The following is a 27,366-nucleotide window of genomic DNA, read 5'->3' as shown; positions in this document are numbered from 1 at the left end:
AATTAGCATATTCCCTCTTTATTGGTTATGGGCACCGCCATCTTTGCAGCCTGCTGCTCAGTCATTTGATCGTCCCTCACTAACCCCCCTGCTGGCCTGGTCACCCCATGCAGCCTGTTCAGTCGTCTGTTCAGTTGCAATGGTCACTTAGGCTTTTATATATATAGATTGTTCCCTGTCCATCTCCATCTCCAAAAAAGAGCTTCCTGGGGTAGAGACTTTGTTCTCTGCTTCAGGCTCACTTCCCGGAAAAGTTTGCACTTAATAGGTTCTTATTATTTGTTGAACAAATATTAAATGAATTACCATGGGAAGAGCTTTTTTAATGTACTCTCTCTTCTCACATGTGCTTCTTAGGAAAAAGAATTTTATTTTCTTAGAATATAACCAATGAGCTGGGGTTTGCTTCCTTCCAAATGATGCCGGGTGTGCCTGCCTTCTTTAAAGGTCTGGCATTTTTGCTCACATGCAGCCTCTGTCCCAGGATCATTTAAGTCGCAATCAGGAGGAAGGTTGTCATTATCCACACACCTCGGGCAGAGAAAGGAGAGCTGTGACAGAATTCACATTTACACACTTGGTTGAAGAGACACTTACTTACCTTTTCCTAGTTTTATCAGACAGTTCATTTCCTCATGCATTTATTTGGGAAGGAAAATTCTAGCTTCAGTCTTAAGGAACTGTCAAGGAAGCTGCTCCCTGCATAGCTTTCCCAGCAGCTATTCTCTGGATGAGCGCAGCCGAGGCAATCATTAAAGAATAATGAGCTCCGCTTTTGAAATGGTGCTGGAGTCCTTCACAGGCTTTTCTGCTCTAGGAGCCCCTCCCCCAGCGCCACCATGACACTTGTTGGAAGATGGACTGGCAGCTGTATCCTCAGACTTTCGCCGGGTATTGGAAGACATGTTTTGACCTGTGTAATCAAGTGTAATGATGACATATATTTTAATAGAATTCTAGTTTAATATAATAAGGAAACTGGCTATTTTTCCTTATTTTCTTATTATAATATGTTGTACTAAAAGCCTTGTCATCGCTGTTTTATTACATTGGACTGAAGAACAATATATTTTAATATGATAAAGATAACATCAAGTTGAAAATTGAGCATTCAGTGATTTATTCAGAGGTTGACTGTTACTGAATGCATTGAAGTGAGTTATATGAGGCAGTGTGGCTAACGATTTATTCATGTGTCTTCTTTTTTAACTAAGCTTGTCATAAATAAGAGCAAATAATAGCTCTTATAGTATAGTTTGTATTCATTGCTTCAGTGAAAACGTAACTCTGAAACGTACAGTCTGCTGCTACAGCTCTGCCTTGCATAGCTCAGAATTTTTTCACATTTTGGGATGCAAGTGGACTCCCCCCCCCCCCCCCCCCCCACACACACACCTTTTGTCTGCTTGGATTTCTAACACTGACCAGAATTTGCAATGAGCCATTTTTAAACCCACTACTGGGCAAATTTCATTCATGCAATTAGTCTGAGAAAACCTAATCTTCAGCATTAAATGGAACCTTAGCAATGCCATCATGAGGGCCAGGTGTTCACTGCTGAACTCCAAGCCCTGAGCATGGTGCCAGGCATGTAGTGGGTATGCCCAAAAAAAGGTTTGGGGAGGGAGTAAATGAGTGCCCAAATCTAGTCAGTCCTCTTGTTTGTATCACTGACAACACCTACCAGGTTCATCCCAACCAGTTTATGGCAGAATTGGTGCCAGATCCCAGATCTCATCTGTCTTCATTTTTTCACTTATTTATTCCTTTGCCCCTTCCTTTAGTAAACACAGACTGTGCCAGGGTCAGCCTAGGGGATGAGACCATAAGGATACACGGTCCAGTCCTTGCCCACAGGCTAGTGGACAAACATGGAGGATTCCTCAGTGAGCGGGACACACAGGGCTCTGCCAGTGCAGAGGAGGGAATGCTCCCAACTCTCTCCCCTTTTCCTGGGCAGGAAAGCGTTTTCCCATTGTCAAAACAAGATCAAGAAACGCTTGTTCTGATTGGTGGAATTAGTGCAATACTTGGTTTGGGAACTATTCCCCTTCAACATATTTCCAGCTTATTCTGAAGTAGAATATTCTAAGATAAAAACCTCCTCTCATGATGGCATTTCTGAACACGTATAGAATTTCAGCTAGTTGTAAGGTTTTTAAAAAATATTTTGTTTGGGTAAAGCAAAAGATTTTCTTCAGTTTGTTTAGAATTATGTCAGGAATACTAGTTAGGAATCTGACTCTTTCCTTCCCACAGGTTTATGGTTAACATACTTTCACTCTACTATTAGTGCTACATTTTCATGTTTACCAATATAGAAACCTCTGTTTTGTAATTATTTATATTGAGTGTTGCTCTGGATTAACATCATATAGGAGCTCCTTTTTCAATAAAATTGTTTTAAATGAATGTTTATAAAGTACTTAAAACAGTTGAGTGGATTAAAGGCAACTCAGTTATGCATGTAACCCATTTGTCCATATTGAAAAAAAATATGCAGTGTGATTATACAGTAGAAAGTATTTTTTTGGGGGGAGATAATAATGGCAGGTCAATTTTTATTGTGTGCTTACTAAGTGCCAAGTACTATTCTAAAGTGATTTATATGTAGTAATTCACTTAACTCTCATAATAAACATCTGAGGTATAGAAACTTGAGACACAAGGAGATTATGCAGTTTGCCTGTCAGAGATTATGCAGTTTGTATCCCAGCAGACCGGGGAATTCAGGTCCCAGGGCTTAACATTTATGGGGACACTTATGTAGAGGGGACGTAAGACTGGAACTAGTAAACCAGTTGTAATGCTATTGCAATATTCAGGCAAGATGTGATGGTGGTCTGAACCGGGCAGGTGTCATAGGGCAGGGAGGCAGGGCAGTGATCACTTCATTCTGCTCTTAATTAATACGGTAGTCATATACAGTAGAAAGTATTGGAAAAAGTGTTGCTGAAATCTTGAGACAATGTAATACAGGTAGGTCTCACTTTACACAATATATTTGCATATGCCCTTTGAGGGGCAGGAATTAAATTATTTAAAATGAAGTAGCGAACTTGTTCAGTAAAAAGGTGCATTTCTTTTCATACTAGGCAGCAAAGAGGCAAAAATGATTAGGGTCTTGTCAAAAGGATTCAGGATTCAACTTGAAGAGGCTCCCACTGGACAAAAAACATAATAGATAAGAATTACAATTGATTGAAACTCATCAAATTTTTAAACTCACATGTTCATAATGATATTTAAAGACAAATTTATGGGATGATAGGAACCAATTCATTACCCTGAAAACTGCTAAATGAACCATTTAAGCTGCTTTTCCTGTATGGACTGTACCACTAGGTAATCAAATAATCAATGAGGGGAGGTGTTTTAAAATAAATGTATTCCAGCTAACAAATGAAATCAAAATGATAGAATTAAAACATCACCATATTGTAATTCTGCCAATGAATTAATGGATCTAGAGCAGGGGTGGGCAAACTTTTTGACTCGAGGGCCACAATGGGTTCTTAAACTGGACCGGAGGGCCGGAACAAAAGCATGGATGGAGTGTTTGTATGAACTAATATAATAAATTCAAAGTAAACATCATTACATAAAAGGGTACGGTCTTTTTTTTTTTTTTAGTTTTATTCATTTCAAACAGGCCGGATCCGGCCCGCGGGCCGTAGTTTGCCCACGGCTGATCTAGAGTATAGACATTGAGCATCAATAGCAGCAAACATTGCAAAAAGGGGACAGCCCAGAATTGTGTGCTTCCTGGTGAAGGAGCGTACCACACCTGTAGTCTTGCCAAAGGATCAACCCGAGTCTGGTCAAGCCTCTGGATCCAGCAGCTGTTTTGCAGGAACACAGGGAAAGGGAGCAAATTGCACTGCATTGTGAGCATGCAATCAGCATATCCAGACTGTGGAAATGCTATATGTCAAATGGCCCTAGTTCATCAGCAGAGATATTATAAGGAAAAGAAAGGGGTGGAGGGGAACCCATAGGTGAAAAGAGATTTAAAAGATATATACTGTAGTGCCTGAAGATATTTTGATGAAAAAAGTCAGGATAGTGGTTACTTATGAAAGAGAAAGGAGGGGTGATTGGGATGGGACAAATGGAGGGTTTTCGGGGTAGGTAGATGGCAAACTTCTATGTCTTGATCATGGGTGGTGATTATAGGATAGTTGCTTTATAATAATTAAGCTATACATATATATGTTTAGTGTAGTTTTCTGCATCTGTGTTTTATTTTTATTGTGCGTGGGGTTTTTTTAACAAAATGGTGGTCACACCCTACGTTATCTGACTTAGAACTTAGATTTTTGTAACTCTTAAAACTGGAAAATTTTGACTCATTGGTGGTATTATATTATATTATTAAAATTCGTGCACTCGGGGGGTCCCTCAGCCCGGCCTGCACCCTCTCACAATCCGGGAGCCCTCAGGGGATGTACTACTGATGGCTTAGGCCTGTTCCCCACAGCTGGCTTAGGCCAGCTCCCCGCAGCCTCAGTCTGGCCTCCTTCAGTAGAAGGTGACCAGGTGGGCCGATCATGGGACGGCGCCACCCCCCCTCCCCCATTGCCGTCCCCTCCCTCTGCCCACTGGCACATGTTTTGGCTGGCCTGGCACTGCCTGGTCACTGGCCCCGCCCTCCGCCTACCGGTCATTCTGCCGTTCAGTTGATTTGCATATTATGCTTTTATTACATAGGATTATATTATATTATTTAAACAACACAAATTTAGTGTCTTACAGTCTGCACACTAGAATTCTAAAATGGATCAGCAGGGCTGGTTCCTTCTGGAGGCTCTAGGGGAGAATCTATTTCCATGCCTTTTTCAGCTCCTACCTAGAGGCTGCCAGCATTCCTTGGCTCACAGCCACTTCCTCTATCACTCCATCTTCTTGCTTCTATGGTCACATCACCTACTGCTGACTCTGACCCTCCTGTCTCCTCTTGGGAGGACCCTTGTGATTACCTTGGACCCACCTAGATCTTCCAGGATAGCCTCCCCATCACAGAGTCCTGAACCACATCTGCAAAGTCCCGTTTCCCATAAAAGGTAACATATTTATGGATTCTGGAGATTAGAAGCCGTTCTGTGAAGGCATGCAGGTAAAGAAAGGACTGTTTTGTTGTTGCTTAAAATATATTTTATTGATTCAGAGAGGAAAGGAGGGGGGGGGGAGAGATAGAAACATCAATGATGAGAGAGAATCACTGATCGGCTGCCTCCTGCACACCCCCTACTGGGGATCAAGCCCAAAACCCCAGCATGTATCTTGACCGGGAATCAAACCATGATTTCCTGGTTCATGGGTCAGTGCTCAACCACTGAGCCATACAGCCAGCAGGAAAGGACTGTTAATTCTCCCTATACCCTCTCATGGGGATTTTCACCTCCAGGAATGGGGAAAAGTTAGGCAGGGACCTTTTTCATATGCAAAAGGTGGGTTTTTCCTCTGCCCCTTCCACCACAATATCTACACGCTGGCCTTACATCTGGGCCTGGAAGATCCCACCTCAATGACATCAGGACAGGGATGGGAGGGAGAGGAGCTACATATGCCTACTTGGCTGTTGTTGGGGACGAATAGAGCAACCACAGAGGGCTTCATGATGACCCCAGTTCCACCGAGTGCTTTGGCCTCCACACCCCTCTCAGAGCTATTTAAAGAGCTCTTGTCTTTGTGATTTACAAACACACCCAAACATCTTCAGACACCTGCTTTAAGATCAAATGTGAGTACATGGATATTTGATATACTGGCACCAACTCCAGGTCAGACTTTGCAGAACCAATTCTATGTGAAGTAAATGTACTGAAACTTACTAGAATCATATCCTTTCAAGTGTTGAGTCTAGTCCATTAGAAAATAGCATTCCTGCAAATTCTGTGTCCACTCCTAAACCTAGAGAAACATAATTGAAAGGTTGTATGTTGGCAGAATGGCAATAAATTAGAGGATTCCGACAAGGATTGTTCATGCAGAATTGAGGTGGACTGAAGAGAAAATACGAACAGAGGCCAAAGAGATAAAGAAAAAATGCTGCAATATTGGCACTTTTCTTGTTTGTTTTCCCCTTCCTTCCTTCCTTCCTTCCTTCCTTCCTTCCTTCCTTCCTTCCTTCCTTCCTTCCATCCTTAATGAGAGAAAGCAAAACTGGCAGATACTGTAAGTGTAGGAAATTGCCCTTCCTTCTTCCTAGAATGGTGAATATTCAGTTCTAATATTTGGAATAGATCATTAGACACTAAAAACAATGCTTATAGAAGAGATGGTAGAAGTTAGATTTTAAGAAAGGGAAAGAAAAAGTATAGAGTGTCTTGGAATATGCTGAACTGAGATTCTGCTGATTATTTATTGCAAAATAGGCTTCCTTCTGCTTAAGATGATTCTGTGTTCATAGATTAGAAGTCCTGTCCTGCGGTTTGCCCAGTGTTGGAGCTTTCCCCCCGAATTTAAAGAACTTAATGAGATTTTCCCCTACCAAAGCAGAAGATGCATTGGAAGTCTCTGACAGCTCCTGGCGCTGCTTTTCCATTGCATCCAGTTAAAAACTTGCAGACCCATAATGAATGTTTCTAGAGAGGAAATAAAGTGAATGACGCCTGCGAATTTGTTTTAAATGTTGTTTATTTTACCAAATAATTTAGGTAAATCATTCTTGACAAATAAGAGGACTCATCAGTTTTTGTTAATACTTCGGAGCTTTTCAGAGGATTACTTTGAAATAGCCCCCTGCCAACTTTTCATAAATTAGGCATAACCTTTCTTTGACCTCATCACACATAATTAAATAGCTGTTGAAGGTTTAGGACCAACTAAAAAGCGACTCTGTATCTCGTTCTCCATTCTCTTGCAAAATTATACAGGAAGTTTCTTTTGGTTCTCAAGCAGGGTAATTACAAGAGACAGTTACATAATTTACAGTTTCAATCTGCTCATCCATAATCACACACTCCCACTGAGTGGTATTTGCCCCCATGAGTATCTGCGTTGTACTTTGATTTGTAAATGATGATTACAGTGTGATTGATTGCTTGCATGTAGCATATTGAATTGATTCTTAAAAATGAACTTTAGCTGTTAACATGTCTATTTGAGTTCCTGTTATTTACGTAGTTTGTGGTTCTTGTGTTTAGCAGTTGCATACTAGTTAACAAATTAAACTCCCAGAGCTTTTTTTCTTATTAAATTTGGAAAATAGAGTGTGTATATATATATATATATATATATATATATATACACACACACACACACACACACACACACACACACACAACCTAACTAAAAAAGTGCCTATAACAGGGTAGGCACTCAACTGTAGAACACATCACTAAACCATTGCGATCCTTTGAAAGTTGAATGCAGATTCTTTGACTAACAGTGACCACACAGTAAGAAAGCTCACAGGGATAATGTTAGTATATGGTGACAAAAGCTGTACTAATATTAATGTATCGTTACTGAAGTCTCAACTCTAAATACTGCCAGTATCAGGGAGCCTGTCTAAACGGTGGACTTCGAGAAAGGTACAGTATCACCTACTAACTGAAAGGGAGGTAATTGATACTTTTAATATTTGCTAGTGGTGAACCTTTATGTGATTTTGTTTTCCCAACAGCTAACATCTAACTGTAGCCAATTTGGACCTTAAGATTCCTGCAGGATTCAAGGCTAGGTACTCACACCTCTGTAGCTAGTCACTACATTGAACGCCTCATTTCACCCAGCCTGCACGTGTGCTGCACGTCCATCAAAGTGGCCTCATCGGCAGCCCTGTGGGGACAGCACCGTTTACTGCCAGAGGCTTTTTGCCTCAAATCCTGCTTGAAAGCTTATGGGAGATAAATAAAAAATAAGTGAAAAGAGAAGTTTTCTATTTCTGCAGATAAGTGGAATAGGACTGTTTGTCTAGATGACCCGAGGACAACTAGAGGTAGTTTCTCTACCTTATATTTTCAACATTAGTTGATCAATCAGATTGGGTGATGGAGCTGTTCTTTGATGTTAGAAAGTTATGTCAAACACTGACAAATTTCCTTTTAAATTGTACTTTGAAAACAAAGAAAAATCTTAGATTTCTATTTCTCCCTTTTTCTGTCTTCAGCCTTGCCATGTGAAAGCTCATCACCCAGGATTGGAATGACAGCATACTTTGTCGTATGTTTGAAAATCATAGCTGGTATACACACACACACACACACACATGGGACTTGGGCGGGGGGGTGGGGAGAGTACATGGAAAGGCAAGTTGCTCTTCTAACCATCTTGTCTTCCAAAGCTTGGTTCTGAGGTCTGAGGCAGTGTCCACGCTGGCAGCCACACTCCCGCTCCCGCTCTCTTGGGTGGGGTTAGACCCAATGATGAGGTATTAGAATGAACTGTCTCAATTACCCCCACAGAACCTCAGACCTATAAAACTGGGCAAAAGAAACTCCAGTTTTTGCTTTTAGTAGTTCATTTAAGGAGAAAGTTGGTTGTATTGTTTCAGCAATAGGAGAATAGTCTTCCAGGTGAAGCATGGTAAGAGCACGCAGCTAATTGCTTGGAGCAGATGCTTTATTTGAAGTGTGTATGTGTTTAATGCAGTGTTTGAACTCTTATAACTTTTTAATGGTTAATTCTTATTACCAGGATTTTGTAACTTAAATGTGAAATTTTATCCAGGTTTCAACTTGGGAAAATTAAATTAGTTTCTGAAATAGCGTTTCAGATGGAATCTTCAATATTTATAAGAGAGAGAATAATTGTAAAATGCCACATTACTTCATCTTAAAACATTTTTTGGTAAATTTGTTTTTCCTAAAGCTTTCCAGAATTTAAAAGTGGCTTGAATTGTGGAAAATCAAAAAAGGTAAAAGCAGAGGGCATTATTCTGACATGTTTTTCTAACTTCTGTCACTTCGAAGGCCTTGGGAGTGATATTTTACCATTCATTTCCTAATTAGGAGTCCCTCTGAGTGAATCAGAGCTTTGCTTAGCTTTGTAATAGGCAGTGGGCTTCATGAAGAATCTTGGTTACTTTGCAAGTATATGTAAGGAAGATATTTTTTAAAGTTCTTGCCTTCCCCAAATGATTTTAGTTTGGGGATAAGTGCTATTGACAGAGTATAACATCTCTCATTCCACAATCATTTTATCCTTGTCAGAGGTGCTTCATTCTTCTAACAAGAAAATTGTGAGAGACCAAATCTATTTTATACGTGGTCATCTTCATAGAAAGAAAAATGCTATTCCTCTACTACACCAGGCCAGGACTTGGCTGGTGTGGTGACATGCCACACATAAACAAATATTCCTTCATTAAATGTTTAAATAAACCTCTGTGATGTCTATTATAGAGCTGTTTTCTGAGTGACCACGTCCTCCCCAGCCTCAACTCTTAGACCTCTCCATTTCCCCCAGGACTCACCTTCTACTTGCATCTTTCATGAGCACCACTGCTACCACCACAGCCCTTTGGGGTGGCAGAAATGGAGAAGTGGGATTAGTGTTGCAACCCCACTTAATATTCTGGCCAAGGTATAGTCCCCAAGACCCTTTGCTTGATATAACCCATAATACATCTGAACCCAAACTGGCCTGAGATAGGCAAGAGTTGAGAGTGGGTGGGATACAGACATCCACAGTTTTTAAAGGCCCCTAACTGATTTGAATGTGCAACCAGGGCTGAGAACCATTGGGCTAGACTAGAGGATAGAAAAACAGAGAAATAAAGAGGCATTCTCATCAGTTAATTATAATTATAAAAATACCATTGGTTCATCTTTAGCCTGTGGTATCTCACAGGGGTCTGTCTCTGGCCCTGGTCACTGCCAACTCAGGAGGAAATCATATACAGATGTTCACTCTCCTCAACACAAGGTTGCCACCGAGCGGGGAGAGCCCTTTCCTGCCACTTGAGGCGCTATTTGTGAATTCATTTTTATGAGTTCATATGAGCGCCTAACCTTTTCTCTGGGTGACTAACACACAGCATGACCACCCCCTGCAAGGGAGTCCACACCCATTCACAGAATCATGAATCTATCTGGTAAATGCCGGTGTGGTCTGTAGGCTTGTCAATATAAATATATATCCCACAGTGACAGGGGAGCCATGCCCCTGCCATTCATCTTGTGGGGAGGTAAAAGAATATCATTCCTCTCCAGAGAGGACTTAGGGGTTGGGGTGAGAGGATGGAGGAGTGGAAATTCAGTAAGAAAGACCAGTGACCCCTGCACATAATTGAGGAAGAGCTCAACACTGGAGCCAGGAGCTCATGGGATCTTTGAGAAGGGAGATCTTGAAAATGAAAAGAGGCTTAGAGAAACAGACAGTATGTGATCCAGGGCAGCCAGCCTTCCTTCCCCAAAGACCACTGTCTCCACTCTCTGGGTTTGACTGGCGCAGGCCTTACACATTTGGGTCCTCTAGAACATTTGGGTCTTTGTTTCATCTGTCCTGGGACTGTCTCTGGTTCTGAAGAAGCCCTCAGGCAGTCATTGTTATTGTGGTTTGACGGGCTTGCTGTTTCCCGGGGACAGTCCTTGAAGTTAAGGACTTAAGGACCAAAGGGAATTTGTGGGGCACAGAACTGTGCTTGCTGGGAACTTTGTCGCCAGTTTGTTGAGCTCATTCCTGAGGCACTATATATGTATAATTTTTGTCTTTAATTAAATTTATACTTGGGTGGTTAGCTGGGGGCTGGGGGGTGAAGAGAACTATCTGAGGCAGTGGAATGAGTGGAGTGGTTTTCAGGTGCCTCAGGCAAAAGTAAGAAAAGCAAGGTAGCTCTTTTCAATCAAACTCTGTAGAGCGTCTGCCTCTTTTCTTCTGTCCAAATTTTATTTCTTTCCCATACATAAAAGATATCTAGTCACCCAAAAGATCACCTTGAGATTTCATTATTCAATATGTTGAATAATCGTACCTATCTCTTAGGGTTGTTGTATTACATAAATCAAGACAGAGCTTGAACAATGCTTTGCATATTATAGAAACTTTATACACTTATGCCAAGCACTGTTCACTCTCTGTTTTGATTCATTTAATACAACAACCCTAAGAGATAGGTATGATTATTCTCCACATTTTATGGATGAGGGATCTGAAGCACAGAGAGGTTAAAAAACTTACCCAAGCCCTAACCGGTTTGGCTCAGTGGATAGAGCGTCGGCCTGCGGACTGAAAGGTCCCAGGTTCAACTCCGGTCAAGGATATATACCTTGGTTGCGGGCACATCCCCAGTAGGGGGTGTGCAGGAGGCAGCTGATGGATGTTTCTCTCTCATCGATGTTTCTAACTCTCTATCCCTCTCCCCTCCTCTGTAAAAATCAATAAAATATATATTTTTAAAAAAAAACTTGCCCCAGGTCACACAGATGGCACATGGTGGACCCTGGATTCCATTCCCAGCAGTCCAGCTCCGGAACCGTTCTCTTACCCAACTTATAGTGCCTCTGATCTGCCATACTCTATTCAGTACATGCCATATTGTTTCATAATACCCATGGCCTTGTTGTCCAACTTTTAAATATTATCCTTATGTTTTATTTAATGTAGATAATCTTAGAGTATGGTCCAGGGACCCGTGGAGATCCCCAAGGCCCTTTCAGGGAGTCTGCAAAGTCACAACTATTTTCAAAGTAATACCGGGATACTTACTCTTTGTCCTTTTCATTCTCATCCTCTCGTGAGTGTGCAATGGAGTTTTCAGGAAATTTCATGACCTGTGATATCACAACAGACTGAGTACCAAAGCAGATGTGAGAATGTAGCGTTTTCTGTTGAGCCAGATATTAAAGAGATTCCCGGTCAGGGCACAGGCCTGGGTTGCAGGCCCGATGCCTGGTAAGGAGCATGCAGGAGGCAGCCCATTGATGTCTTTCTCTCTCCCTTTCCCTCCCCCTCTAAAATCAGTAAAACCTTTTTTTTTTTTTTTAAGAAGAAAAACAATGGGAAAGCTAAGGTTCAGCTTCCTTTTTAAACCAATTGCAAAATCACCACAAAACTTCAGCAAGGAGACATAAATCGCTGTGAACTTCATTTATCACTATTTAAACTGATGACATGCCATTCATCCACTTGGTCACAGAGCCAGATACTAGTAACAGATGAGTGCAGACCAGTGAATTTCCATCCCCAATCATGAGATACATGGTTAGAGCTATTGGATTTCCTCTGGTCAAGAGCTGCCATAAATCCCTGGCTTGGTGTCAGTTCCCAGGCTTGCAAATCCACTGCTGTCTACTGATACGAACCTTTCAGCAGGGTTTGCTGAGCTAAACAGGTGTCTGATGAAAGGTGTATAATCCTTGAAGATTATCTTCCTCCTAAAAGCAGCTAGTTAGCCCAAACACAATTCAGACAGATGGGAGTTGGGAGTCGCTTGCCAAAGTCTACACTTTTGTATTTGAGGAAGTTCATCTGGTTTGGTTCCAGATGGTAGAAGATGAAGGTGTGCAAGGCTGAGGGGGTGGCTGCCTTTGTGGGGGTAAATCCTTATCCATGTCCACACCTTGCCTATGAACATTATTTCACTTCTGGTCCAGTCCACATTTTTGAAATCTTACTAGTTTAAAAGGAAGGAATGTTTCATATTTTAGGAGGGTTAACCTTGAAGCTAATATGCTAGGAGTTCAATTAATTTGGGAATTTAGGTCTGCAAAAAACTGATCTTGACCTTGTCTAGATAGTTCCTTCCTTATCTTAATGGATCTGTCTAAGGGAAGGCAACACTCTACCACTGTTTTTCTCTCTCTAGGAGGGAGTTAACCATTTCAAACACAAGGGGTCGGGGCTAGTTAACATGATAATTGATTCTCTTACTACAAGTATGTCAGCCTTAACAGAGGTGAGGTGAATGTGGGTCCCCTGTGGTAAAGCTGAGAAATGCTTACCTTCTGCAGACATCCCATTGTTCTTACCTATCCTTCATGCAAACACCCTGATAACCTTTTGAATTCAGTGTGTGGTCCATGCACGAAAACTGACCTCACCTTCCACTGGAACAAAAGGGGAAGCCAGCTTTCACTAGTATCCAGATAGCTGCTGGGGGTGAGGCGTTTCTGGGCCAGTCGGCTTGCAATTACAAGTCTCCCGATTGCAGAGTAAGTGCTGCTCACCAGCACCTCTGGCTCACAGACAATTTAAAGGGAATAATTTCACCAGCGATTAATTATACTGCAGCTACTGGGGCTTATCCTTCAAACATCATTTTGCTTTCAGTCTGAACAGCCAGGCTCCCCCAGGGGGAGCCCGGGTTTTCGGATTGAACTACCCTGAGGTAAGGAAAGGTGTTAGAGCACCATGGGAATCTATTCACCAGGGTGTATTGTACTTGTTTCAGATGCTTCAGGATAACACACCCGCTTCCAAGATAAGTGCTTTTTATTTCCCTGCATCTTAGACCAATTTTTTGGAATCTTTTTGGTAAGTTAAATTTAAGAGCTGTAACTTAAACCACAGCATCTCTGTAATTCCTTAATAAATAAACATTCTTACCAAAAATTATTCTATCCGTGCGCCAGCTATGTAGTAATTATGATTTGAGAAGCCAAGAAAAGTAGAAGGAAACAAAAGATGGCAAGAAATTCTGTAAAACATTCCATGAAGGTCAAAGTGGTGGAGTGCCACCACCAGCTACAGCTTTTTTAAGGAAAAGTGCCTGTCGTGGGTAAAATTTAAATTACATATTACATCAGCGAGTGCACAGATGGAGTAGACATGACACAACTTTTTCTTCTCAACTATGCAGTTCAGTGAATTACAAGTGATTTCACTTACCTCGTCAGAAATGTATCCTTGGTCTTTCTGGTTGTGGAACTATTCCGTTTAAACCCAAAGTCTCTCTCCTTCAGGAGGAGATTTTGCGGACTTGCAAATGGCTCTTGGTATAAGTTCCTTTCATTGTCGCAAGCTCCTGGAGAGCTTCACAAAGTCAGAGAGGAGAAGGAAGGGCTAACTATAGGCCACGCCGTGAGGTCGGTCGTGTGGTCCTAACGTTGGTGTCTGTCACCCCTGACAACCTGCTGATGCTTTTGCTGGTGCAGTTGGAGGTGTTTGCTCTGAGTGCGGGCTGCTGCCTCCTTGGCCCCCAAGGGCCAGGACTCTGCAGACTGTGTCCAAGGGAGTGCCCCCAAGACAGCCACTCGTGGTGGGAGTAGCAGGTGCTGGCAGGTTTATGCCTAAAGGCTCTCCACAGACCCCAAGTAACGCTCGTCAGCCCAGGCCCTGGCTCCGTGCATCTGTACTGCTCAGGGTGTAGCAGCATGAGCAGCCGTGTGAAATATGTTTTAGGGAGGTTTGGGCTGCTTCCTCTTGTCCTAGAGTATAGACTGTGGGAAGAGAAGACAGAACAAAGAGGTTGCTCTTTGTGGGGTAAGGTTGCTCGTGGTGGGGGATATACCACCTTGTGACCATTTGCATTATACAGAAATCTTTCTGCTAGACTGGGGCGGGGGGAGTGGGGGGAGGGGGTTCTCTCCCCAACTCTGGGGTTCAGCTAAGAATCTGTGAGGGGCTAGAGAATTTGGCAGTCACTGCAGGGGACTTTTAATTGTGGGATCTCATGGACAAAAGGGGGATAGTTCCATATCCATGGCTCTGTGGTTCTCTCCCTCCAGGAGCACAGAGTACCTCCAGCTGACTGAGTAAATTTCCCAGCATGTTCCCAGCACTTAGGAGGCAGGTGACGGATGTGCCAATTATCTGTGTTCTGTGATTCGGGAACCCTTTGTACTCTGGCAACAGAGAGCTTTTCTCCATATTGACAGGGCACGAACGATAGGGGCGGGACGGACGCAGCACAGTGGCCGCACTGTTAGCATTCCTGACACTGCTCCCAAAGCCTGTGCGGAGCCGCAGGATGTGTGATCGGTGGTCTGACTGTGAAATTGTGTGGTGCTTGTTTGCATTCAATCAAATTCTTTGCACTTAAACATGTGTTAAAGAGACAAATAAGTCAAAATACTGGAGCAAAACCTAAAGTTAAATATATGCCTGTTCTTTATAACGGCATTCAGATTAAAACCATCAAAATGCAAAATGCTATATATGTTACACCCCTCTAGGCTCAGGTTGGATTTCTTGTTCTGTAATTTCTCAGAGTCAGGAAAATGCATCAGAAGCTGATCTCATTGTAACAAAACAAAACAAAACAAAATCCCAAGTCGAGAAAATTCTTGAGAATGCAGCCATTTTGGAAATGTAGATAAAGAAGAAAAATGCTGAAGATTTTGGGTGGTTTACAGAGACTAGCATGGTTTTGTAATTGCTGCCACCTACTGTATGTCGTTGATGTTTGTTTAAATGTAGGAAGTTCATGAAGGTGAGGCTGTTGAAACAGATAATTAGAGCAAGGTAGACACCATTAGTTTTTAGCATTTCTTCTCTCCTCCATAAGTGGCTCTTAATTACCGAGACAGCCACAAGCTTTCATTCATTACCTTCAAGTGGATTTAAAGTTTTTCTCATTTAAAGTTCCTTTGCCAGTGAACCTTCACAGTAATGCTGTGAAATGCACACTCAAAAGCTCGCCCTGCTCAGGGATTTTCTGAGTATGCATAAAGCAGTTTGCTTTAAGCGAGTTGTTTTGTTTTAATTCAAAGGAATAACGTTCTGGATTTGGATTATAAATTAATTTGCATGAAAGAGGTGAAATTAGAGCTGGTGCAGCTCATGTGAGTTGTAGCAGTTGACTTAAAAGACATTCTTTCATTAGTCTTAAAACAAAGCTTCAGATCAGCCGGCTAGTTAAATGTAACAAGCAATATAGCATCTGAGTCCACAGAGGCCCTGCTCTTTTATTAAGACCCAGCTGTCAAAGGGTCATTAGGTCCTTCCTGCGGAAAACAACTTCCCATTAATGTTTGGGGTCGTCCCTCGACGGGATTTCTGAGTAAGTGCCTGACATTTACTTTCTGAAAGAATCTAAAGCTGGTGTGAGACTGGACTGTTGAGACTTCGCAGGAGCAATGGCTTCAGCCCTTGGCGTTGTTAAACATGCTGCAGTGTGTTTGGAACGCTCCCGCTCGCTGTGTGAGTTGACGTACGGTGCCAGTAGAAAAGATTCAGAAGCATAATTCAGGGAGACCAAACCACTGAAACTTGAGGGAAGAGTCTACATACGTAAACTTCGTGCACTTCTCATGGGTGTTTGTACCTTATTGTTACTTACGTTATTTCAAGTGGCCCCTGTTCCAATGTCTGAAAACACCACCGTGAGGTTGACTTTGCCTTTTCTGCCCCAGGCTATTTGCTTTCTAGAAGAGAAGGCCAAGCAGGGTCTCCTGAAAAGCCACTCTCTGACCTGGGCCGCCTCTCCTACCTGGCCTATTGGAAGAGTGTCATCTTAGAATATCTCTTCCACCACCACGAGAGGCACATCAGCATCAAGGCCATCAGCAGAGCTACGGGCATGTGCCCACATGACATCGCCACCACGCTGCAGCACCTCCACATGATTGACAAGAGGGATGGCAGGTGAGTCCTGGTGCCTTGGGCAACCCCAGCTGCCTCTCAAGCATCTTGCACCAGGAAGGACCCCTGGAGTCAGGCAGATTCATTCCAGTTAAAGGTTCCCCCACAGTATCATTAAAACCTTTCTTTTAAAAACAAAACAGGAAATGATACTTTTTTGCTGGTCAAATTTCAATCTACTGTACCTTTGCATTGATGAGCTTTCTGATTTTTCCTCACCCCGGTAATATTAGTGCTAGCATATGTCATTAGATGAAGGTGAAATGAAATTTCAGCTTTTGATTGCACTTTGTTCTGCCTCATCACATTACAGATTTGTTATCATTAGAAGGGAAAAGTTAATACTGAGCCACATGGAAAAGCTGAAAACCTGTTCCCGGTCCAATGAACTTGATCCAGAGAGTCTGAGGTGGACCCCAATTTTAATTTCTAATGCCGCAGTTTCTGAAGAAGAGCGGGAAGCTGAAAAAGAGGTAATGATTGGCTTCATCAACCTGAGTTGTGTAATTTCAATCTTGGAGCATTCTTAAACTAAGAAAGTCATTAACATCATTGTCAAAAGCTTGGTTATGTAGAGAGAGCTTGTGAAATGATATGGCACTAATTTATCTAACTGAGGTTGCATGGTAAGACATGATAATTTTATTGAATTGAGTATGAAAAATGAAACATTTATCATTGATCACAAAGCAGCATTTTTCACTACTGACAGCATGTAATCAGATCAAATTTGGTGCTGAGCTCCAAGGCTGCAGTGTCAATCGATTCTTTGTGTTTATGAACTTGCTTAAAGTGCTCCATGCCAGTGAGCATGTAATGTACTGATAAAGGACTCAAATCAATTCGCTGCATCATTAATACTGCTAAATATCCCATGAAACCCAATCTCCTTTGATTTGTTATCCTAACTGATGTCAGAGTCCTGAGATGATGCAGCTGGAATGTTGCTTGGCTGGCTGACTGTCCTGAGCAGAAATGACTTAGCTTCGCCTTTGATCCATAGAGGCTCTGCCTGCCTAACTGCCCTCTCACCGGCCTGCCATTTCCACCCCCTCTCCCCCCTTAGGCTGAGCGGCTAATGGAACAAGCTACCTGCTGGGAAAAGGAGGAGCAAGAAATCCTGTCGTCTAGAACTAACAGTAGGCAATCACCTGCAAAAGTACAATCGAAAAATAAATATTTGCATTCCCCGGAGAGCCGGCCAGTGGCAGGGGACCGAGGGCAGCTGATGGAGCTGTCCAGAGAGAGCAGTGAAGAAGAGGAGGAGGAAGAGGAGGAGGAGGAGGAGGAGGAAGAGGAGGAAGAAGAGGAAGAGGAGGAGGAGGAAGAAGAAGAAGAAGAGGAAGAAGAAAATATTCAAAACTCTCCTCCAAGATTAACTAAACCACAGTCAGTTGCCATAAAGAGAAAGGTATGTGTCTGTTTAGATTTTCAGTCTGTGAGTCAGCTTCAGTCAAATCCGGGCATTGCAGACATTCTGTTAGTATTTGTTTCATTCTCCATTCTTTAGATGTAGTGTGTTTGTATCCAGCCCCACTGATCATGTGTCATCATCGTTTATCTTACGGTCATGATTGTGTTTACTTTTTGAGGTTTGTTAGTGCTGTGACAGGAAACCAGGAGCAGCCTGGCTTTCTAGTCTAGTGGTTACTGCCACCTGCTGGTGTGTGGGGCTAGAGTAAGTCAGCCTGAGGGAACAGAAAAGGACCTTCAGCAAATTTTGATAAAAATACCAAGGCTTCGAGAGGCCAGGAGATTTGTCCGAGGTCACACAATTCATCAGAGATGGAGCCAGAACCAGGTGAGTGCTCGACTCCAGCCCAGCGGCTCCCGATGCTATTTCTTGTGCTAGTTCTTGGCATAGAATGTTTAGAAGCTATTTTAGGCCGTTCATTTGGATGCTGGTATTTTGCATTTGTGGCCAAGTACACATTACTGAAACTTCTCATAACTTACTGGCCTGGTGGTTTCTCTACCTGCACCTGGGCAGAAGGTAAAAAACTGATTTTGTCCTGAGACTCAACCCGGATCTGATATCGTTGTCTTCAATCTCCATCTGTGACATAGAGAGGGGCCGGATAATGTTAGTGTAGCCAAGACCAATGGAGATAACACAGTACAAGTTAAGACACCGCCCCAAGGCCAACCTGTGTGGTGTTTGTCAAAGAACCTGCTGTTCTAACTCCCAGCTCAAACCGGCCATCTTCCCATGGAAAGGCAGCCGTGGGGAGGAGGTGGAGGGAGCACCCCTTAAAGTGGACTTCAGACTTATGAAATGTTTTGGTTTCTTACAAGGAAAATGTTCTCATGTGTTATGTATATAAACAAAATTGTTTTAAAAACTGCAAAAACCAGAATCATCCAGGCACAGTATGGACTGCCATTATGTAAGTGGGCTCAACCGAAGAAAACCAGCTCTTTCTACTAGCTTTCCCCATGATGGGAACATTCTAGTGGATTAGGGAGGGCTGGCCACTTGGGAAATTAATAACCATAAATGTTAAATTATAGGATATGATTATCAGACTTATATGTGCATTTTGGTGAACATTCAAAGAGTTAAAAATGTAAGACACAATAATTCTTGGGTACTGGTTACCTAGAGTTTGAATTTTAACCATGCATATTGAACCCTTCTTTGCAATGTATTTTCAATAATTTTTTGGACCCATTACTGACAGATTTACATTTTAGCAGCCAATCTTTTTGTTATTCCTATTTTTAAATTTTGTATCATTAAATTCTTTTTGCTTGAGAAACTATGTTTTATGATTGCAGTTACAGGGAGTCATTTGTGCCGATCTTTAGTGCAGTTAGAAAAAAAAAGTTTGTATCTTATATAAATAAGGCAGATCTCATGTCTTTTTTAAGATTTTTCTATATTAAAATATTTTATAAAATTATCAGTTGCTGACATCCCTGCAGCCACCAATAAATGACTCTATTAACATTTTAATCCTCTCTTTAAGGACCCTCTTCGTTGTTCCTGAAGTTATGAAATGGAACAAGGGGGCCAGTCTTGTGCACCATCCTATTTCCTAGGGTGCTTTGAATGTAGTAGGCGCTCCCTGAGCAGTTATCAAGTATTCAGTGAGTGGCCCAGTGACTAGTTAATTATTGCAATATTTATAGGAAACTGGTATCCACAATGCCTTAAGAGCTATGATGTACAGGATATGTGAAGCCAGCAAGCACCATTGGAAAATATGTGCTAGAAAAACAAACCTTAGCTTTTAAAATCTACAGTTAAGCTTCTAGGATGTTCTCTTCTCAAAGCCTCTGCTTGAGTAAACAACTGTTTTATTTGGAAAACACTTGCCTGTGTAGTTGGAGCCCAAGAGGGATGTTAAACATCAAATGGAAGGTTAACTACAAAGGCAGCACAGAAGCCTTTATGTGTGAGAGTCTTTAGACTCGCGTGTTTGCTGCATATCGACTCAACCATTTAATTTCTCATGAGCTCTATGTATTCTGTTTGGAATTCATTTCAGAGGCCTTTTGTGCTAAAGAAGAAAAGAGGTCGTAAACGCAGGAGGATCAACAGCAGTGTAACAACTGAGACCATTTCCGAGACGACCGAAGTGCTGAATGAGCCCTTTGACAACTCGGATGAAGAGAGGCCGATGCCGCAGCTGGAGCCTACCTGTGAGGCTGAAGTGGAGGAGGACGGCGGGAGGCCGGTCCCCAGGAAAGCCTTCCAGCATCCGCCCGGGAAGAAGAGACAGACAGAGGAAGGGGGCGGAAGAGACAATCATTGCTTTAAGAGTGCTGACCCTTATAGAAGTAAGTGGAGGGATTATAAAAAGCTTGCCCTTGTGGCTCTGTCCATTACTGCCAAAAAGCAGGCACCCGGGGGCCTGCCCCAGGGCGTCCCTCAGGATGTGTGGGCCCACGGGAATTAAGTGCCCACCTGTCCTTTCTCACGCATAAAGGGTTCTGGCTCCTCTTCCTGGAATTGGGTTTTATGTTAAACAACTTTTAAGGCCCAACATTCCTGTAGATGGGTTCATCTTACGTTCCGGAAATTGACTTATCCCCGAAAACTTTGAAGTATGTTAGTAAGAAACACACTGCATTTCCGGATTCTAATATGTATTTTCCCCACATTTAATATTTCTGAAATCAGGGCATATATTATATCAGTGTGAGCACTGAACTCAGTAGCTTTCTTTTTGTCTTGGGAAACAAATATTAGTAGATTGATGATGCATCTTATAATCAGTGGTGTCTTAAATTATCAAGAATCAGCTAAACTTACACCATCACTAGTAGCTTTGATAACACAGGATAATGTCGAAATCAGGACACTGTCTTTCCTTTTAAATTACTGTTTTACAATTGCTGCTGCCAGGGACACTCCACCCCATCCTCTAAAAAAAGCACCCTAAAAGTGATGTCCTGTTTAAAAGCAACCATCCCTTGCCTGTGGGTCCCAGCCGAGTCATGAGGGTCTGTGGGACAGGCTCTCTACTGCTGAACTATTCAAAAACTCACTCCCCTCTAGGGAACAGGCCATCTCGTGTCCCTGGGCACCACAGGCTGTCACTCTAGCATTTGAAAAGCCACAATTTTAAGACTATGACCAAGCATCTTCTTGACTTTCTGAATTAACAGGATACAATATTTTGCTGAGAGAATGGCATCATACCCTGGGTATAGAGAAACCAAGCCTTGTTCTTAAGTTTCTTTAAACAAACAAACACGTAAACAACAGCAGCAGCACGCTGCAGCAAGTGATCATTTTTGTGTGGAAACTGAGCCTATTGCCAGTTGTCAACTGTCTTCTCAGGAGCTTGTAAATGAACGGACACTGACTCCATTCTCCACTTGGTGCGATTTGCCTTAGAAATGCTAAGTGGCCTGGTCACACCCGATTCCTTTCAGAATCTTCTTCTTTCTTAAAAAATGATTATGAGGAAACTCATCTTCTGATGTAGAGAGGTCTTCCTATAAAAGCCGGTAGGTCCAGTAGCACGTGCAATAAGAACGTAGAAACCAGGGCACTGGCGTGGCGCTCACCTGCCCGTGTGAATAGAAATGAAGCCATTTGAACATCTTGAGACGTCAGTTAACTAGGTCTTGTACTTTGTGCTTCTGAAGGATCTGTCCACATGGCATATGTGTTCTCTTCAGCTAGCCAGTTTGAATGTAGTACTTGCAGGTAAGTTTATGTGTAACTTTTTTATAATATAAATGATCCAGAAGTTCACCCTGCTCTGCACGGATTGGATTAGAAATCATTCCCTCTGGCAAAAGGGCTCTCTGTTCCACGTAGGTTGTTAGATCTTATTTTTGGTCCCCAAAATAAGCTCTCCCACGTTCGTTCTCCTAATGCTGCTGTTTCTCTTTGTAAAGTTTTTTCTTTACATTGACCAGAAGATCAGCATGATCTGTAATTTTCTAAGACTTGGGTGTTTTATATCTATATTTATTCATTTGCTATATTTTCTTGTTTGCTTATATCTATAAAAATATACTTACATATTTATATTCATGTGCATGCAGGTACAGTAGAAATAAAATCAGCTGAACTAAAATGAACTTGACAATTATGGTTTGTTTTTTATTTACTTTAGTATTCAAACCACACATTTGAGCAGCAGATTGATCCAAAATACTGTCTGGACAGAATTAGTGATAAAAGGAATACCTGTGCTTTAAATGCTCAATAATTTTATGCTAAATACATTATAGTTTATGTCATGCAAAAATGATGATCCTGTAGTAGATTACAGATGTGTTTAGTTATTTATTCATTTGTTTCAGAGGTACACAGTTTATTTTTATGTCAGAGAGAACATTTAAATCAAAGTAAATAATGTCATCTGAGATCATTTAAATTCACTAATTGTCCACAAACCTAAGTTCACTTTCTTAGGACGGATATGTGAAGGAGGCTTCTCTTTCATTTCTTTAGTGCACTGAGGATGTGGACATGGGCTGGCATTAAACCATTCCCCTGTATTTCCTAGTTTGTAAATGTCCCAGTGAATTGTGTACAGTGTGCAATTCCGGGCATCAGAGAATATCTTGTTTGTTAAATCAAATAAGTTTATTATTGTTGCCTTTATCCATGTGCTTCCTATAAAAAGCACAGCTTTGTTGAGAGAGAATGCACGTGTCTGTGTATGGCATATATTATTTTCCCAGACCTGGGTGATTTACTCAGCTTATACCACAGTATTATTCTGTATTAGTCTTGATTATGTCTTTACCATTAAGTCTTAAAATGCTAAATTGAAAGCAGTGCTTGCTAATTAATTTAGAGAATGAACTCAAGTTGTTTGTGGTTATGCTTTCTAAGACTTTGTTTTTCTTCCTCCCCTTTGTCTCCTCGATAAGACAATATGGATGATGCAAATAACTTGAAAGAAGGCAGTAGAGACAATCCTGAACCTCTAAAGTGCAAACAAGTGTGGCCAAAAGGATCAAAGCGTGGTCTCTCTAAGTGGCGGCCAAGCAAAGAAAGGAAGACGGGATTTAAACTGAACTTGTACACCCCTCCAGAAACACCCATGGAGCCTGATGACCAGGTGACAGTGGAAGAACAGAAGGAGGCGCTGGGAGACAAAGGCAGCCCCAGTCCCACCAGGATTGAGGAGGAAGTCAAGGAAGCTGTGGATCCCCTGCTGCCTCGGGACGAAAACAGAAAGGAGGACACATGTGCACCTGTAAGTCCAACTAAATCACCAGGCGAAACACTGGAAGACGATCCGGTCAAACCTGAGGAGGAAGAGGAGGACGAGGAGGAAGAAGAGGAGGAGGAGGAGGACGAGGACGAGGAGGAAGAAGAAGAAGGAAATGTAGAAAAAGACCCAAGTGGTACTAAAAGTCAGGAAAAAGAGGAACCAGAAGTCTGCCTGGACAAAGAGGACCCTGAGCGTTTGGATGATCATGAAGAGGAGGAGGAGGAGGAAGAGCCATCTCACAACGAGGGTCATGATGCTGATGATGAAGACGACAGCCACACGGAGTCAGCAGAGGCGGAGAAGGAAGAGCGCCCCAGGGAAGCTTTCAGAGAAGTACTGGAAAACCAGGAGGCTTTTTTAGACCTTAGTGTCCCCCCTAGTCATTCAGACCCAGAGGTCTTAATGGACTGTGGTGTTGACCTTGCAGCTGCGTGTAACAGTGAACCCAAGGAGCTTACTGCGGACACGGAAACTGCGCCTGAGTCTGATGAGGAGCCACCTGACGAACAGGCACAGAAACAGGACCAAACGAACAGCGAAGAAGCAGATTCTGAGTTCAAAGAGGCAAGTACAGCAGCCATGGAAATCGACTCTGAGACCGTCCAGGCCGTGCAGTCTTTGACCCAGGAGAACAGCGAACAGGAGGACACCTTTCAGGACTGTGCCGAGACTCAAGAGGCCTGTAGAAGCCTACAGAACTACACCCATTCAGACCAAAGTCCACAGATTGCTGCCACTCTGGACGATTGCCAACAGTCAGACCACAGTAGTCCCGTTTCATCCGTCCATTCCCACCCCGGCCAGTCCGTGCGTTCCGTCAGCAGTCCAAGCGTCCCTGCCCTGGAGAACAGCTATGCCCAAATCAGCCCAGATCAAAGTGCCATCTCAGTGCCATCTTTGCAGAACATGGAAACCAGTCCAATGATGGATGTCCCGTCGGTTTCCGATCACTCACAACAGGTCGTTGACAGCGGATTTAGCGACCTGGGCAGCATCGAGAGCACAACGGAGAACTACGAAAACCCAAGCAGCTATGACTCCACGATGGGCGGCAGCATTTGTGGCAACGGCTCCTCACAGAACAGCTGCTCCTATGGCAACCTGACCTCGAGCAATCTGACGCAGAGCAGCTGTGCTGTCACCCAGCAGATGTCCAACATCAGCGGGAGCTGCAGCATGCTGCAGCAGACCAGCATCAGTTCCCCCCCCACCTGCAGCGTCAAGTCTCCGCAAGGCTGCGTGGTGGAGCGGCCTCCGAGCGGCAGCCAGCAGCTGGCCCAGTGCAGCATGGCCGCCAACTTCACCCCGCCCATGCAGCTGGCCGAGATCCCCGAGACCGGCAACGCCAACATCGGCCTCTACGAACGAATGGGTCAAAGTGATTTTGGGGCCGGGCACTACCCGCAGCCGTCAGCCACCTTCAGCCTTGCCAAACTACAGCAGTTAACTAATACACTTATTGATCATTCATTGCCTTACAGCCATTCCGCTGCTGTAACTTCCTATGCAAACAGTGCCTCTTTGTCCACACCATTAAGTAACACAGGGCTTGTTCAGCTTTCTCAGTCTCCACACTCCGTCCCTGGGGGACCCCAAGCACAAGCTACCATGACCCCACCCCCCAACCTGACTCCTCCTCCGATGAATCTGCCACCGCCTCTTTTGCAACGGAACATGGCTGCGTCGAACATTGGCATCTCCCACAGCCAAAGACTGCAAACCCAGATTGCCAGCAAGGGCCACGTCTCCATGAGAACCAAATCGGCATCTCTGTCACCAGCCGCTGCCACCCACCAGTCGCAGATCTATGGGCGCTCTCAGACCGTAGCCATGCAGGGTCCTGCACGGACTTTAACCATGCAGAGAGGCATGAACATGAGTGTGAACCTGATGCCAGCCCCAGCCTACAACGTCAACTCCGTGAACATGAACATGAACACTCTCAATGCCATGAATGGGTACAGCATGTCCCAGCCGATGATGAACAGTGGCTACCACAGCAATCATGGCTACATGAACCAAACGCCCCAGTACCCGATGCAGATGCAGATGGGCATGATGGGGACCCAGCCATATGCCCAGCAGCCCATGCAGACCCCACCCCATGGTAATATGATGTACACAGCCCCCGGGCACCATGGCTACATGAACACAGGCATGTCCAAACAATCTCTCAATGGGTCCTACATGAGAAGGTAGGCAACATAGGCAGTCACAAACCCCTGGGCGTCACTATCGGATTGATCTGCACAAATACCTTCGAAGAGTACGATTTCAAAACCAGCAAATTGGTGTGAATGCAAAAATATTTGTTGGCACCATTTATTTTAAAAAAAAAAAAAAGCTGTATGCAGCAGAAAGCCTTATACAAGTTGTTTTTCCTTTTTTCCTTTTTCTTTTTTGGTACCTTTGTTTCTGTTCCTTTTATATGAAGTTCTCTGCAGAGGAAGGCCTCTCTCTGGACTACACTGGAGGCAGCCACTTGTTGTGCCTGCTTCCATTAAACAATGTGGATATCAAGCCCCGCACTCCCGAGTTATCTGTTTTAATACAGAACCTAGAGCTTTTTTTCCTTCCCTGTCCACTCCATGTAAATGCCTTTAGCATTTCAGTTCTTGTATATTTTGTTTAAGGTGACACTTCCGCATGCCGCTAATGTCTTTGTTAGTGACAGTGCATTTTGTAGTACTGTACAAGTGTTGTGCTAACAGTAAGCCATTTCTTAAGTTTTTTGCCTTGATTAGGGTGCCCTAATTTGAGGGTTTTAAAAAAAACTATATTTTTGTTAATTATAAAACTGTAAAGAGCTATAAAAGCTATTACCATTTGGTTAGTCAAAAGGGTTTTATTGCTAAATGTTTGGTGTAAAGTTGAGACCCTTTTCCATTTTGGTGACAGATTTCTTTGGGGGAAAAAGGCAGCTTTCTGTTTTATAAATGCAGACTTCTGTTTATTGAATGAAGCATATTCTCAGTGTTTATCTGTCAGGTTTTGAAACATTTCATATATGTCCAAATACTTGGCAGGATTTAAAAAAAATAGTGAATTTGGTGTAAAGTTGCTATTTTATGGAAATGCCTCTAACTTTACATTTTCATTCCATCTGTAGATTTTTCTATCTTTATAAAATATTGGAGTTATTTTTTAAGGAAAAATAGAGAAGTAGCTTGTGAATAGCTCAAACTAAGCTTACAAATCGCATGTAAAAAAGCAAAAAAGTTATTTGTGTCTGTTTATATTGCTTCCTTTTTTGTAGCCTTTGTACCTGTACAGGTGACTGTAAGGGCCAAGCAGGAGAGGCGCAACCCTTGTATAAAATAGCAGCCAGCGACACTCTTGGATTTATCTGTTCTCTTTTTAGTCAGTCACTTCAAAAAAAACCACAAAAAATAAAAAAAAGCTGTACATTTTAACATAAAATAAATTATGATGAGCCATTTTTAGCCTCTTGTGTCCTGTCATATTATGATTGATAGAGAATGACCAATGGAACTGTATCATGTGTCACATCTCAGAACACATACACATTTTGGGAAAATAAATTATTTAGTGTACATTGGAGTTAAGAGATTTTCTGATTTGTTTTGACTTTGGGGGAGGGGGTTGGCAATAAATAAGAGTAATATCTAATAAAACCATCACATATACCAAATACCTATTTAATAAGTTAATTTATAATGGATTTTAATGCTTTACATGAAAGTTTATTTTATGCTAGTGCATACCTTCTGTATGCCAATCATTGTCTTTAAAATAAAGTGAATTTGTTTTTTTCTTTTTGACTTTGATCTTCATTTGCAAAGGGATCCTGCACAAATACCAGTTACCTCAGTGGTTCTGTCTGTGTCAACTCCCCTCAGGGGTGCAGTGGTGGCCAACTTCGTTCCTTAAAAGAATAATACAAAAAAAAAACAACAGTTTGGGAATGTATGTTCGAAGAACCATTTTCTTAAAAAAAAAAAAAATGTGTGAAAGTTTTGCTCTGTGGTGAATGAGTGATTGGATGTTTTATTTAATGTCTGGAGTTCAGACAAAAAATGTTTTCAAATATTATTTTATGGAATCCAGAGAAAGTTGTGTCTTTTGAAACAGTATTCAGCTAACAAGCCTAGAAATGTATGCGTGGCTTGGCACCCATGTGGAACTGGCCCAGGAAGCTCTCCACGTGTGTAAACGGGTGCTCACCGCTCCTGTGAGGCCAGTCACG

At 42.6% G+C, this 27,366-nt stretch overlaps 1 protein-coding gene across 1 annotated transcript in view; it reads left to right on the top strand.

Annotated features, from left to right (window-relative positions):
* Nucleotides 1–26,941, top strand: part of KAT6B (lysine acetyltransferase 6B) — a 179,651-nt gene extending 152,710 nt beyond the window's left edge. Inside the window, exons 14-18 of the mRNA XM_081105245.1 lie at nt 16,242–16,473; nt 16,784–16,943; nt 17,537–17,881; nt 19,962–20,253; nt 22,813–26,941. Of these exons, the coding sequence (XP_080961371.1) occupies nt 16,242–16,473; nt 16,784–16,943; nt 17,537–17,881; nt 19,962–20,253; nt 22,813–25,358 (3,575 nt within the window). The 3' untranslated portion in view covers nt 25,359–26,941. The remainder of the gene's footprint in view (nt 1–16,241; nt 16,474–16,783; nt 16,944–17,536; nt 17,882–19,961; nt 20,254–22,812) is intronic.
* Nucleotides 26,942–27,366: the final 425 nt, after the last annotated feature.

Source organism: Myotis nattereri (assembly GCF_964212035.1).
Source record: "Myotis nattereri genome assembly, chromosome: 13".
Classification (NCBI taxonomy): domain Eukaryota; kingdom Metazoa; phylum Chordata; class Mammalia; order Chiroptera; family Vespertilionidae; genus Myotis; species Myotis nattereri.
Note: the sequence above shows the minus strand (reverse complement) of the source record. Positions and strands in the feature narration are given on the sequence as shown.